This window comes from Halichoerus grypus, chromosome 1 (genome assembly GCF_964656455.1).
Source record: "Halichoerus grypus chromosome 1, mHalGry1.hap1.1, whole genome shotgun sequence".
Taxonomy (NCBI): domain Eukaryota; kingdom Metazoa; phylum Chordata; class Mammalia; order Carnivora; family Phocidae; genus Halichoerus; species Halichoerus grypus.
Genome location: NC_135712.1, coordinates 162,138,020 through 162,151,871, shown reverse-complemented (window position 1 = coordinate 162,151,871; position 13,852 = coordinate 162,138,020). Strand labels below are relative to the sequence as shown.

The 13,852-nt window shown below is 52.2% G+C and overlaps 1 protein-coding gene across 1 annotated transcript in view; it reads left to right on the top strand.

Annotated features, from left to right (window-relative positions):
• WNT7A (Wnt family member 7A) overlaps positions 1-13,506 on the top strand; it is a 65,020-nt gene extending 51,514 nt beyond the window's left edge. The window contains exon 4 of the mRNA XM_036113495.2: positions 11,084-13,506. Coding sequence (XP_035969388.1) covers positions 11,084-11,563 — 480 coding nt within the window. The 3' untranslated portion in view covers positions 11,564-13,506. The remainder of the gene's footprint in view (positions 1-11,083) is intronic.
• The last annotated feature ends 346 nt before the right edge of the window (positions 13,507-13,852 follow it).

Sequence of the window (13,852 nt, the reverse complement as noted above, 5' to 3'; positions counted from 1 at the left end):
GTGTTTGCAGAGCTCCGAAGGCCACACCAGCCTCGCCGTGAAACAAGCAGGGCACTGGAGAAGGGCACTGGGAGCAGGAGAAATCCGTGCTGGCCGAGTCCTGCCAGCGTTCGGTGCGCAGGGCAGGATGCTCTGAGAAGAGGGCCATTTTTGGCTGCCCTTGAAGCGTTGGGGGGGTTTGACCATGGAGGGAGGAATGGAGCTGCACACCTGGAGGAGGGCGTGGCAGGAGGCACGGACCGCCGTGGGGTGGGCTATCCTCCTGGACTGTGTGGGGGCTTCATGTTCTTCCTAGTGGCCTCAATGTGGGAGGGTCTGTGAGAGGAAGAAGTGGAATTCAATGCTGAGAAACAGCTTTTGGTTTTTAAAAATTAGACGTCCCTCAGAACGCTTCGGAGGGTATCGGAGGCTCCCAGTCACAGGAGTGCCATGCGGCATGGACTGGGTGGGAGCCGAGGTTGCTGCCTGGCCTCCCTCCCCTCAGAACCCCTTCCGCCTCCCAGAAGTTCACCCCCCAGATCCTCTGGGCAGCCCCAAGAGTCTGCCATGGCCCAGGAGGCCAACTTCAATAGCATCTATTTGGTGTTACGAATCAAGGAATTTTCTGGAGCCAAGTTTCTCCCAAGGCCCCTCCCAGGCCCAAGAATCTGCCCTGGGTAATTCTGGGCTCTGGGCAGCGCCTGGTACATTATTGGCACTTCCTGGGGGACGTGTCAGAAAGAGATTGATTTTTCTCCCTCCAGCGGTGCGGAAAATCCTTCCTGCTCTCCAGACAGGTTTGGGGCTGGGTTGGGGGGCAGAGAAGCAGACTGAGAGTAGCCCTGCCCTACCCTGTGCAGGAATCCCCACCACAGACCCCAGCTGCTGCTGCCACATTCTCCAGGACAGGGAGCTCATCACCTCCCCAGAACCCCCCATCCAGGTCTGGTCGTGTGGTGGGGAGGGCTGGCCTCTCACTGAGTGGGGATCTGCTATCCTGTGACTCCTCTCCAACTGAAGTCCCCATTCTGCCCTCTGGATGGACACACAGTCCCTCCCACTCACCCTGCCCCAGGACAGACCTGCAGAGCAGATGGGGCAGTGACCAAGGATACCCAGAAACTTCCTTCTCTAGGCTGAGCAGCTCCAGCTCCTTAGGTATGGGGTCTCCAGCCCTTTCCCCTATACATACTCTATCTGTCTCTGTCCATCTGCTGGGGTGTAGTTCAATTCTGAAAATCACATAGCAATCTCCTCCCTTACTGTGGGTCCCAGACCTCAGTTAATATGACCTCAGGTTTTTTAGCAGCTTATTAGTTGTGGTCATGTAAAGCTTTCAGTCTTTCTCAGACTCTCCTATCCTGTGCTTTTGTAATCTTTTTTTTTTTTTTTAAATACCAAAGATTATAGGTGTTTACCTCACTTCTGGCTGGTTTCAACCACATGTTTTAGTCTGTGAAGTGACTGAATCCTGACTGGGGCTCTAGTCACATTATCTCCTATGGGCACCCATGCTGACTAGGGCCAGATTTCAGTGGCACCAAAAGACTCCCCAGATGTCCTTCTTCCGGGGTATTCACTGTGCCAGAAATTTCCCCATCATGCCCTCAATGCATGCTCTTCCTCTAGCCTGGTCCTTCTCTGGGTTCCTTGTTTCAGTGCATAGTCTCCTTACCCATGAGAGGCCTGTGAGCTGCCCTGGGCCCCCGACAAACTCCCCATGGATCATTCACCAAGCATTGCTGATTTTCCCCTCCTGTCCCCTCCTGCCACCACCTATGTCAGAGCCACTGTCGTCTCTGGCTTGGGTGATGGGGACGGTTTCTTTCCACATCTCCACCCTGCCACTCCGACCTTCTCTAACCTAATTTCTGTTCTGTCTGGAATGATCTCGAAAAGTGTCATTCAGACCTCGCCACTCCCCTGCCTGAAAGGCCCTCAGTGGCACTCCTTAGCTTGCGGGTGATCCAGGCTCCTCCCTGCCCTGAGGCCAGCCCCCCTGCCCCTTCCCATTTCTCTCGTGGGCAGGCCACATCCCTCCTACCTCTGGGCCTTGGCATGTTCTGTTTCCTGGTCTGAAATGCCCTTTTCCCATCCTGCTAAGTTTGGCTGATTCTATTTGATCCTTCCTGTTATTTGGCTGCCAGCTCAGCCTTTGCCTTCTTGGGGGAAGCTTCCTGAAGCTGCACACAAGAGCAGCTACTCTTGGGTCAAAAGTTTTCTCTGCATTCTGTTCCACTCCTTCATAGAATGCACCAAATTTATAGATTCAGGAGGGTTATTATGGCTGCTCCTGGCTTGGATCTGTAGGCCCAGAGAAGGCAGGGAGAGCATCTCCCTGCATCATGGTCCTCCCAGGGCCCCTGCAGTGGGGGTGATACCGAATAGCACACAGTTGGTGCTCAGTGTAAAATGAGTCAGTGAATGAACCTGAATAGACACACACTAGGTCCTTCTTTCTGCTTCCTACTGGTCAGTACCTTCTCCACGCCAGGCTTTCTCTGCCAGAGGCTAGGGAGGTGGAGGTGAATGGCCTGGCCCCAGCCTCTGAGGAACGTCACAGGTGGGGTTCTCCAGAAGCAGAGGCTGAGATGGAGTTGTAGGTCCAAGCTGTTGAGTAGGGCTCAGCAAAGGGAAAGGGGAGGAGCAGGACTGGGCTGAGGTGGTGCTGCGATGGTGGCCAGACAAAGCCTTGGAAGGAACTCTGGAGCAGGTCCTGCCCATCCAGCTGGCCAGACCTGTTAGCCCTGCCTCTCTCAGCCTCTGGCTGCCGCCCACCTGGGAAGGCTGCAGTTCTGCAGGTGGGACAGGCCCTGGAGTATCTGACAGCTGGGGGTGTATGCTGATTCCATTCCCGGTCCCGTGACGTGCGGATCTGGCTCCTATGGGCTCACAAGACCCAGCGTTAAAGATTCAGGGATTTGTGAGCCAATTGTTAAATCATTTGTAGCTTAAAATCAGCCATGATAGGAACATTTATCCCAAAGAAATTAGCAAACACTGTAAAAGGCACAAAAGGGCTTCCCCCCCCCCCCGAAATTTACTAGTACATCACTAGCTGTAGCTTTGATACAAGACTTCCCTTGAAGGGGCATCTGAATGGTATATCTTCATGTCTACCACAAAGACCCGCTGGCCTGATGGGAGATGCTGACAGATGGACAGTCTCACAGGGCGAAGGTGACAGGTATCAATAGCCCAGGACAGCCATAAAGACAATGAGGGAGTCACTGACAATCAAGGAAGCCTTCATGGATGAGGTGACTTTTTTCTGACATGATAGCATATTCAAAAGGCACAAAAGGCAATCCCATAAGTAAGGCTCCTGTCTCCCCAGATCCCTGGCACTGGGTGCCCTCCCCGGAAGTAGCTACTCTTACCAATTTCTCATGTATTCTCCAGAGATATTATTCTGTGCTCTTACTAACACCCATGCGCACATCTTTTCTTCCTCACACAAATGAGCTCGCGCTCTGCATACTTTTCTGCACCTTGCTTTGTTCTCTTCACCGTGTCTCTTGCAGATCAGCCTTCCTTAGTAAGTACAGAACTGCCCGGTTCTCTTTAACAGCTGCAGGACATTCCAGTTCACAGAAGTGTCAGAATTTATATAACCAGTCCCCACTGGCGGATCTTTTGATTATCTCAGCCTTTTGATATTTCAGATAACGCCTCCGTGAGGCACTTGGTCATTTGGCACATGCGTGAGCCTCCCCAGAGGGTACATATCCAATGGTGGAATTGTTGGGTTGAGCCTCTGAGATGGCAGTAAAGATTAACTGGGTAAGGAACAGGGGGCCAAAGCCAAGAGGTGGACAAGGACGGGCATGGCAGTCAAGAGGAAGGGGCTCGTTCTCAGCTCGCCTCAGGGGAGCGGCATGCGGCCGCTGGGGTCATGGCCAGTACACTGGGCGCGCTCAGACAAGGAAATTAAGGAGAGTTTAGGAAGGGACGGCTGTCCAACAACTGATGAACAGGGGACAGCCTGTGGCATATCCATATAACAGAGTATTATTCAGTCATGGAAAGGAAGGCCGTATTGGTACATGCTACGCCATGCTACACGGATGGACCTTGAAAACATTCTGCTGAATGAAGGAAGCTAGACCCACAAAAGGCCACCTAGTGTATGAAGCCATTTATGTGAAATGTCTAGAATGGGCAAATCATAAAGACAGAATGCTAGTTAGTGGCTGCCTGAGACTGAGGGGAAGGGAGAAATAGGGAGTGACCCCTAACAGGTATGGAGTGTCTTTCTAGGGAGATGAGAGTGAGGGGCCCAGGGGGGAGTGAGCATGAGGGGTACCTTTCGGGACTTCCCTCCTGCCCTCTAATCCCCCACCAGTGCTTCCACTGGTCAGGCCCACCTGGAGGTGACAGCTGCATCCCATCGGTCCCATGACCGATACGCACCAGGCCCAACCAACCAATCACCAGCAGCAATGGTCGGGGGCCGTGTAGTCTCCTTGAGGCGTGAAGCAGGAAGCAGAAGCATGGGGAGTGGTCTGGAGAGACTACGGAGGCACACTCTGATCTTGCTTATGTCCCTCCCTTTCTCTGAGCCTCCCTTTCTTCACCTGTGAAATGGGAATGATAACATCCATCTCTCAGGGAGTGTCAGGAAAATCAGACAGGGCTCTGGAAACACCATATCAGTTAAAGAGGAGTATGGATACAAAGCCAAGACAGACAGAGTCAGAAGACAGAGAGACAGCATCAGAAGCAGCTTTGGAAATCATCTAGTTTAGACCCTTGGGTTCAAAATGGGGAAACTGAGGGCCAGCGAGGGTACCCGGCCAGTCAGCAGCAGACCCAGCCCAGTCTCAGCGCTGGAGACCATCCCTGCATACAACTTCTCTTCTGAGATCGTTTCCTTAAAAATAGACTTTATTTTTCAGATCAGTTTTAGGTTCACAGCAAAACTAAGCAGAAGGGACAGAGATCTCCCATAAACACCCCCCGCCCCCCGCACACGAAGTCTCTCTGCACCAGAGAGACACATTTGTTACAACCAATACGAGGTCCTTATAAGTCCTGACTTGTGTTCCTGGCCTCCACTGGCTTCCCTGTCCACTCACGATAAAATCCCACCTCCTAGCCGACCAGCAGCCACAGGTGGAGAAGAGAAGGGAACACGTTCCGTTCATCAGGTAAAACTTCTTGTCTCCCCCAAAGTCCCCCCCAGTCCGCTAAGCTGAGGCCCCTTGCTGTGTTCAGACCCCCGGCCACCGGTGGGGTGGGAGGCGGGAGAACTCTGTGTTCTCCAGAGACCCTCTGAGACACCTGACCCTGGGCCTCACAGATTTATTTTCCCCTTTACTTTCCTGCCGCATCGAGGCCTCTCTGCATCACAGGATGGTAAAATGGCAGCCCCCAAGCAGTCGTATGTTGCTGCTCTGTAAGCTGGGACCCAGCAGTGCCGCCAGGGCCATAAAATACTGACATGGGTCCGTCCCAGCTGCTCCAAGCCCTCTGAATGCCCGTCCCCGCATCATCGTTGCTCCCGGGATCCTCCAGACTTCCCCTCCAGCCAGCCAGGCAGGGCCTCGCAGACCCTGAACATTCAGGGCGGGATGCTCAGGCTCGCTGCATGCTGGTCGTGGAATAGTTTGAATGCACCCTGTTGGTGAATTTACCTTTGGGCATTTCCTGGGCACCTGCTGGGAAAGTGCATGGGGCTGTGTCATCTCAGAGCCCGTAGACCCTCGGACTACACGTGTCATTGCATCACAATCCAGACTCTCCCAGTGTAAAAGGAAGCTTATCCTGAAGTCCCTCTGGACAGCTGAGAAGCTGGTAGTCAGCCTGGCCTCCGGGGGTGGGAGCGGGGCGTGCAAAGAATGTGGCTTTGTCCCACACTTGTTTCCTCTGCTGTTGTCCCCTGCCTCGGGGAGAGGGCTGGGTGCCCACCCGGATGCCCGTCTGGGTGGCCAGTTCTGGCCAGGGCAGCTGTGATTATGCCCAGCTTAGCGCGGATATAATGCAATCACTGAGGCTCGGAAAATGCAGAGTTTGCAGGGTTAACAGGCTGGACATCATCTGATTAGGGGCCCACACAAATACTACCATGGCCTCAGGCCAGCTGTGGCCTCACAGGAAGAGGGAGGCAATGTGCGGGAGGCTGCGTGCAGCCTGAGCCCGGAGCCTGACCCCCGGCCCCGGGGCTCCTGGCCCAGCATCCGCCACACGAAAACAGTTGGTGCCACAGCCTCAAAAATACAACCTAAGGTTTTTTCACTAAAACCTTCCAGAGACTTTTTAGAAAACCCACTCTATTAAGGTATAATTCACACACCATCCCCAGTACACTTATGGAAAGCGTACAGTTCTGCACTCTCGAACATAGTCTCAGGTATGTTCAACCATCATAATTTTCGAGTATTTTCATTACCTCAGAAAGGAACGTGTACCCTCAGGCGTCCCTCATCTCCCCCAGCCTCTTCCCACACCACTAGTCTACCTTCTGTCTCTATAGATTTGCCTATTCTGGACATCGCATATAAATGCAATCATACAATTTGTGTCTTTTGTGTCTGGCTTCTGTCCCTGAGCATAATGCTCCCAAGATCCATCCATGTTGTAGCGTATGTCAGCACTTCATTCCTTTTTATGGCTGAATAATGTTCCATTGTGTGGATGTGCCACATTTTGTTTATCCATTCAACAGTTGATGGACAGTTGGGTTGTTTCCACTTTTTGGCGATTATGAAGAATGCTGCTGTTCACATTGGTTTACAAGTTTTTATGGGCGTATGTTTTTATTTCTCCTGAGTATATACTTAGGAGCAGAATTGCTGGCTGGGTGTCTTAGTCTTTTTAGGAGGCAAAGTACCACAGACCGGGTGACTTATAAACAACAGACATTTATGTCTTACAGTTCTGGAGGCTGGAAGTCCAAGATAAGTCACCAGCATGGTCGCCTTCTGGGAGCGCCCTCTTTCTGGTTCAAAGCCAGTGCTTTCTTGCTGTGTCCTCACATGGTGGAAGGGGCTAGGGGTCTCTCTGGAGCCTCTTTTATAAGGCATTCATCCTATTCACGACAGCTCTACCCTCATGACTTAAGAATCTCCCAAAGGCCCCACTTACTGTCTCCCCGGGGGAAGGGGGCTGGGGGGCGGGGGGGCTGGGGGGCAAGAGGGGGTTAGGATTTCAACACATGAATTTGGGGGGGTGAGACTCAAACATTCAGGTCATAGCACTGGGCCATACGATAACCCTGTGTTTCACATTTTGAGGAACTACCAGATAGTTTTCCACAGGGCTGCTCCATTTCACATTCCCACCAGTAGTGTGTGAAGGTTTCCATTTCTCCACACCCTTGCTAACACTTGCTATGTCTGTATTTCTTCTGTCAGCCATCCTAGAGGGTGTGAAGTGGCTATTTTGATTTGCATTTGCCTGATGCCTAATGATGTTGAGCATCCTTTCATGTGCTTAGCGGCTGTTGTACCCACTGCATTTTTATAAATTGTTAACATACAGCTTCTGTGCAAAAAAGCACACAGGACATTTACATTGATTTAAAAGAAGAATTATAGGGCGCCTGGGGGGCTCAGTCCTTAAGCATCTGCCTTCAGCTCAGGTCATGATCCCAGAGTCCTGGGATGGAGCCCCACATCGGGCTCCCTGCTCAGCGGGAAGCCTGCTTCTCCCTCTCCCACTCCCCCTGCTTGTGTTCCCTCTCTCGCTGTGTCTCTCTCTGTCAAATAAATAAAATCTTTAAAAAATAAAAATAAAAGAAGAATTATAAAGCATCCGTATCAAGGAACAGACATTGCCAGCGCCCCAGAAGTGCCCCAGGTGACCCCTGTCAACCACAGCCCCTCGCGCCCCACCCTGGAGACAGCCACCGTCTTGATATTTGTGACCCTCATTTCTTGACTTTTTATTATGCTTTCTGCCTCTGTAGGTGCCCCCGAACAATACAATCCACTTTTGCCTGCTTTTGGACTTGATATAGATGAACGTCTTTTCCAATTGCTTTTTTCCCTCCCCACTGTATTTCTGAGCTTGACCTCTGTTGGTGTGTTTTGCCATAGCTGTTCATTGTCACTGTCCTATAGTGTCCCGCTGAGCGCACCCCTCAGCTTATCCATCCCACCATGGCTGGCCATACGGAGAGCGCCCAGTGTGAACATACCGTGAGACCACACTGGGCCCTCTCCATATGTCCTTCAATGCTGCTGCTATGAACGTCCTTGAACCTATTTCCTGTGCACACAGCATTTGATTCTCTCAGGTATATGCCTTGGAAGTGAAATTTCTGAGCCATAGGTCAGCGTGTCTTATCAGACACCGTGCAGTGTATGCACACCCACCGGCCATGCTGAGGGTTCTAGGTGTCCCGCATCCTCAGTATCATCCGAATCCGTTCTGAGTGTCCCCCAGCATGTGTGTGTTGAAATCCCTGACTGCACTGCAATCCCAGTCAGAGGGAACCTGCTGCCGAACCCTGCCCCCAAAGCGCATCGCCACACCCCCGAGCCTTGCTCTTTTCCCATGCTTCTCAGGCCCAGGCGGGGAGGCGGGCTGGACGCTGGGGAACTATCTCCTCACTGACAACCAAAAGGGACATCTGTGTTATCTGGGGGGCTGCTCATCCTAGTAGCAGCTGCGCGTGTGTGCAGGTCGTATGAGGACGACAGCGCACAGTAGGTGCTCTGTCACACTAGGTGTCCTGGAATCAGAGCATTCAGCCAACTGAAATCTCTGTCCCAGAACATTCTGGATGCTTATGGCATTGCTGGCTCATTTGATTCCAGATACTGTGATTGAAACAGGGTGGTGCTCCCTTCCCGTTGAGTCCACTGACCCAAGCACTGGTCATCTCCTCCTGGAAGCAGAGCTCACAGGACTGGGAGGACCCTGAACAGGAGCCCACCCTTGGAGACAGGAAACTTATCTTGTCACCTCTGTGTCCCCAGCACCCACACTGGCCCAGGCCCAGAGGCAGAGCTAATGATTATTTTTTGAATGTCTGATTCTGTTCCAGCACCCTGGCTTTCGCCAAGAAAAGATGGAATTGACTTCATTCCATGTTTCAGTGAAGGCGGCTGAGGCCCAGAAAGGGGGTGTGACAATTCCAAGGTCACAAAGCAAGTCAGGAGAGCCACCAAGCAGTTGATTCACAACCCTCAGCAGTAAGACCCTTGCCTCTGAATGCCCCACAGACCAGCTCCAGGACTTAGCTGAGCCTCAGTTTTTACCCCTGTAAAATGGAATCATGCTAACCTCATAGAGTTAAATAATGCCACATACGAAAACATGGGCCCAGTGCGTGTACAGGTGATTAATAAATGTTCAGTCATTTACTCATTAATCCACTTTTTTTCACTCTATAACAGGCAAAGTTAATTTGCCAGTCCAGATGAAGACCATGAAAATGCTCATACACTGTGACCCAGAAACTGTGCTCACTAGTACATCCCCATCCCAGTGCCTGGTACACAGTAGGAGCTTCATAAATGTCTGTTGGGATAAAATTGGGCTGAAGATGATGAGAAAGGAAGAGAAGCTTTAGTTCCAAAGATACTTCCTTCTATAATATAGTTTAAACAAAGAAAGAAGAAAGAAGGCAGGGAGAGAAAAGATTTTAAAAAGAACAAACCCCAAAGCCTGAAAACAACCTAAATATCCAGTACCACGGGGGGTTGGCAAATGTTGCTTTCTTTGCTTGCAGGGATATTCCAAGGCAGGGGTCAGCAAAATATGGCTCACGGGCCAACTGCCCATGTACCAGCCATTAATTTTGCCTGTTCTTGAACTTCGTTATCAGTGGGATCACACAGTTGGTTCTTTCTGGCATCCAACTTCTTTCACTCAGCATTACATCTTAGAGATCTGTTCTTTTTGTGTGTATTAGTTCATTCTTTTCTGTTGCTGTCAAGTGCTTCGTTGTATGATTACAGTTAGTTACAATTATCATCCTCATTTTGCATACGGGGAAACTGCAGCACAGAGGACTCAAGGAAGTTGCCCAAGGGCACACAGCAGGTTGGTGTTAGATCTGGGATTTAAACCCAGAGTCCAGCATCTGTGCTTTTCGTTCCCTGTATAGTGCTGCATCTCAGTGCTATGGCGATGGGAGCCTGAGGGGAATTGGGAACTCAGAAGAAGAGGCACATCATGTAGCCTGGAGGGCAGGGAAAGCTGCCAGGGAAGGCTAAATCAGAGCCAGGATTCCCAGCCTCGTGTGTTCACCGTGCCTGGCAGATGTCATAAGTGGTCAAAGCAGAGGACCTCTAAGGTCAGGGAGGCAATATGGAGTGGTGGGGACTGTGGCAGATTGAGGGATGCCAGCCGGGGAAGGAGGCAGCTGCTGGGACAGCTCCCGGTGTTGCTGCTACGTGACCGTGCTGGCAGAGGCTGTGGGGAGAGGACGGCCATGCTGCCCTCCCCGTAGGTCAGCCCTCAGCTATGCCAGTTAGTAAATGATTTGACTCGCACCCTAGAGTTGCCAGATGCCCTTTCTGTTTGCCAAAACACAGAAACCAACCAACCAACCAACCCCGGAAGTCTATCTGCTGGTTTTTAAATGTTGGTTCAAAAAGATTTTAAACCTGTGCAGGCCAGGGGCGCCTGCGTGGCTCAGTCGGTTAAATGTCTGCCTTCAGCTCAGGTCATGATCCTGGGGTCCTGGGATGGAGTCCCGCATGGGGCTCCCTGCTCAGCGGGGAGTCTGCTTCTCCCACTTCCTCTGCCCCTCCCCGGCTCGTGCTCTCGCTCTCCATCTCTCTCTCTTAAATAAATAAATAAAATCTTTAAAAAAAATAATAAAAAATAAATAAAGCTGTGCAGGTCAAAGAGAACCCTCTGTGTGCCCTGGACTGGCCTGAACTGACCTGAGCACCAATCTAAGGACCAGATAGGAGTTGGGAGGGGCAGGGAGAGCAAGTGAGCTCCAGGTAGAAGCACAGCACAGAGGCCAAGGGTGAGAGGAATTTGAATCCAGGTCTGAGACCCCCCACCACAAAGAACCACAAAAGCCCAAGCCGGGTAGGCTGGGCGGGGCTGGGCGGGGCTGGGCGGGGCTGGGCGCCGCCCGGGGCCGCTGCTTGCAGTGTGCAGTGACGTGCGCTGTGCTCTTCCCCGCCCGCCCCTGCAGATCCTGGAGGAGAACATGAAGCTGGAATGTAAGTGCCACGGTGTGTCCGGCTCGTGCACCACCAAGACATGCTGGACCACGCTGCCGCAGTTCCGGGAGCTGGGCTACGTGCTCAAGGACAAGTACAACGAGGCTGTCCACGTGGAGCCCGTGCGCGCCAGCCGCAACAAGCGGCCCACCTTCCTGAAGATCAAGAAGCCGCTGTCGTACCGCAAGCCCATGGACACGGACCTGGTGTACATCGAGAAGTCGCCCAACTACTGCGAGGAGGACCCGGTGACGGGCAGCGTGGGCACGCAGGGCCGCGCCTGCAACAAGACGGCCCCGCAGGCCAGCGGCTGCGACCTCATGTGCTGTGGCCGCGGCTACAACACCCACCAGTACGCCCGCGTGTGGCAGTGCAACTGCAAGTTCCACTGGTGCTGTTATGTCAAGTGCAACACCTGCAGCGAGCGCACCGAGGTGTACACGTGCAAGTGAGCCCGGGACTCGGCGGCTGGGCACCTCCAGCCGCGAGTCAGACTGCAGGGGGGACCGGACAGCTTCCGGCTGCAGTCACCCTGGCAGGTCTCGTCCGGGATCTCGGCGGGGGAATGCTGAGCTTGTCTTTTCTGCTGTGGGGACACCTCTCCTGGGTTTTCTGCAGGCGCCCGGTGGAAAGATCTCCCCAGAGCCCTGGACTGTTCTCTTCCACACCCACTGCTGCTCCGCCCCACCCCACACACTGCCTGGTGGGGCCCTCCTCGGCTGGAGCAGAGCCTTTTGCACCAGGAGCTCTGGGCCCTGGGGCCTCAACATAGCAATATTTAACAATTTATTCTGATAAAAAATAATATTAATTTATTAAATTAAAAAAGAATCCTCCCACCTCATCGGGATCCGTTTTCTGCAATCAAAGTGGACTGCTTGCTTTCCTTGCGGGATAATTTTGTCGCTAGGACAAGGAGTCAAGTAGAACTGTACATAATTATCCTTTATGCAGATATTTCTACTAGTTGATTTTGCAAGTACCGCCCCCCCTTGCAGCACTAGATGTTTAAGAGCAGACGTCCTTTATACATATATAGATATATATACACACACGTTTATATTTTTTTGCTGTTTGCTGCTACTTATCCAGAAATTTAAGCTGGTCCAGATTTGGAGTCGTCTCCCAGATTATGATTCCCATCCTTTAGTCCTCCCCAGCTCAAACTTACACCAGTAGAAGAATCCAGTTTGGAATACAGAGAGAGAGGAAAGATAATAATAAAACTCCCAGCAGTTTCCATCTTTTGGAAAGTGAGCCACTGGATAAGAGAGAATATTTTGTAAGAGACTATTTTTATATGAATATTTTATTTATATCGAGTCTGCCTGTATGATTCCATGGCCTGTGCTTCTTCTTAATTCTGGTACTTGCTTTGGGGTAAGGAGGAGCGAGGCCTGGTTCCCATGGGGACCCTCACATAGCTGGGTTCTCGAGTTCTGTTGGCCAAGCAGGCAGAAGTGGCCCCTGGATGCCTGGGTTGGGGTGTCATTGGTATTACCTGGGAAAGGAATCAGATCCCCAGCCTACGCCTTTTGAGCAAGGTCACTGTGATGAGCCATGTGGCGGGCAGGCCCGTGCCCTTGGCATTGGGTGACCATTAGAGGGCTTGATGGTTCACCACATGGCAAAACCAGCTCAGGGAGCCCGCTGCTCACCAGGATGCCCCTCCCATTGCCGTGGGTCCTGACAGGTGAGGCACAGTCCTCAGTTACGGAGCAGAAAAACTGGGGTGAGGGGTCCCATGAGTAGCAGGGCTCAACAGGGCTTCCTGGATGTCACGGTCCTAGAGCAGACCGGCAGAGAGTTGTGGATGAGTCCTCTCTGCTCTGGGTCCACCTATATCCAGTGCCTGCCGACCTGCAAAGCTCTCCTCCAAGAGGCTGTGGGTGTTCTAATATGTGTCCGTTTGCATTTCTGTGTGCATGTGTGTGTGTTTGTGTGTGTGTGCGTGACCTTCGGGAGTCTTGGGGTAGTCACGTGACTTTGCACCTTCGAGCACCTCTGGGGTGCTGATGTGCCTACATTGTGTGTTCTCCTGCATATGCCCAGCTGTGTGTGTGTCTCTCTCCATGTGCCTGAGAGATTCAGGGGGGTGTGTGCATGTGGGTGTGTGCCTGTGCATCTGCTGGTCCCCAGGTGTCTCTGCTTGCGGGTGAGGTGTGGTGTGAGGCAGACTACAGGGACCTTTGGCGATTGTGTTGAGCCACCAAGAGATGGCACCTCTGAACTCTGTGCCCACAGACACTGGTGAAACTCAGATACCTCTGAGACCACAGCCTGATGGCCCCACGCACTGGGAGCCCCTCAGTGTCTAGGCTGTGTTGGACTCCCCAATGTCAGCACTGGGCCTGGATCACAGCATGGACAAATAAAATGGCTGGATGGTTGGTTGATTTCTTCCGTTGGACCGTTTATTTCTTCTTTACTTGGGTGTCAGGATGGGTAAGGATGTGAAGGAATGAGTGGATGGATGGATAGCTGGATGGATGGGTGAGTGGATGGATGGATGGATGGATGGTGGAGTGGGTAGGTGGGTAGGTAAGTAGATGGGTGGATATCTGGATGGGGGAGTGGGTGGGTGGATGGGTGGATAGGTAGGTAGGGGGGTAGGTAAGGGAGGAGAAAATATACAGAAACTTCTTATAGATCCCATGTTACAGTCTATCTCTGCCTTAGAAAACCAGAGTCTACCATGAGCAAAGAGAATTTCCAAGCTTGCAGTCCCTCTGTTCCTGGCC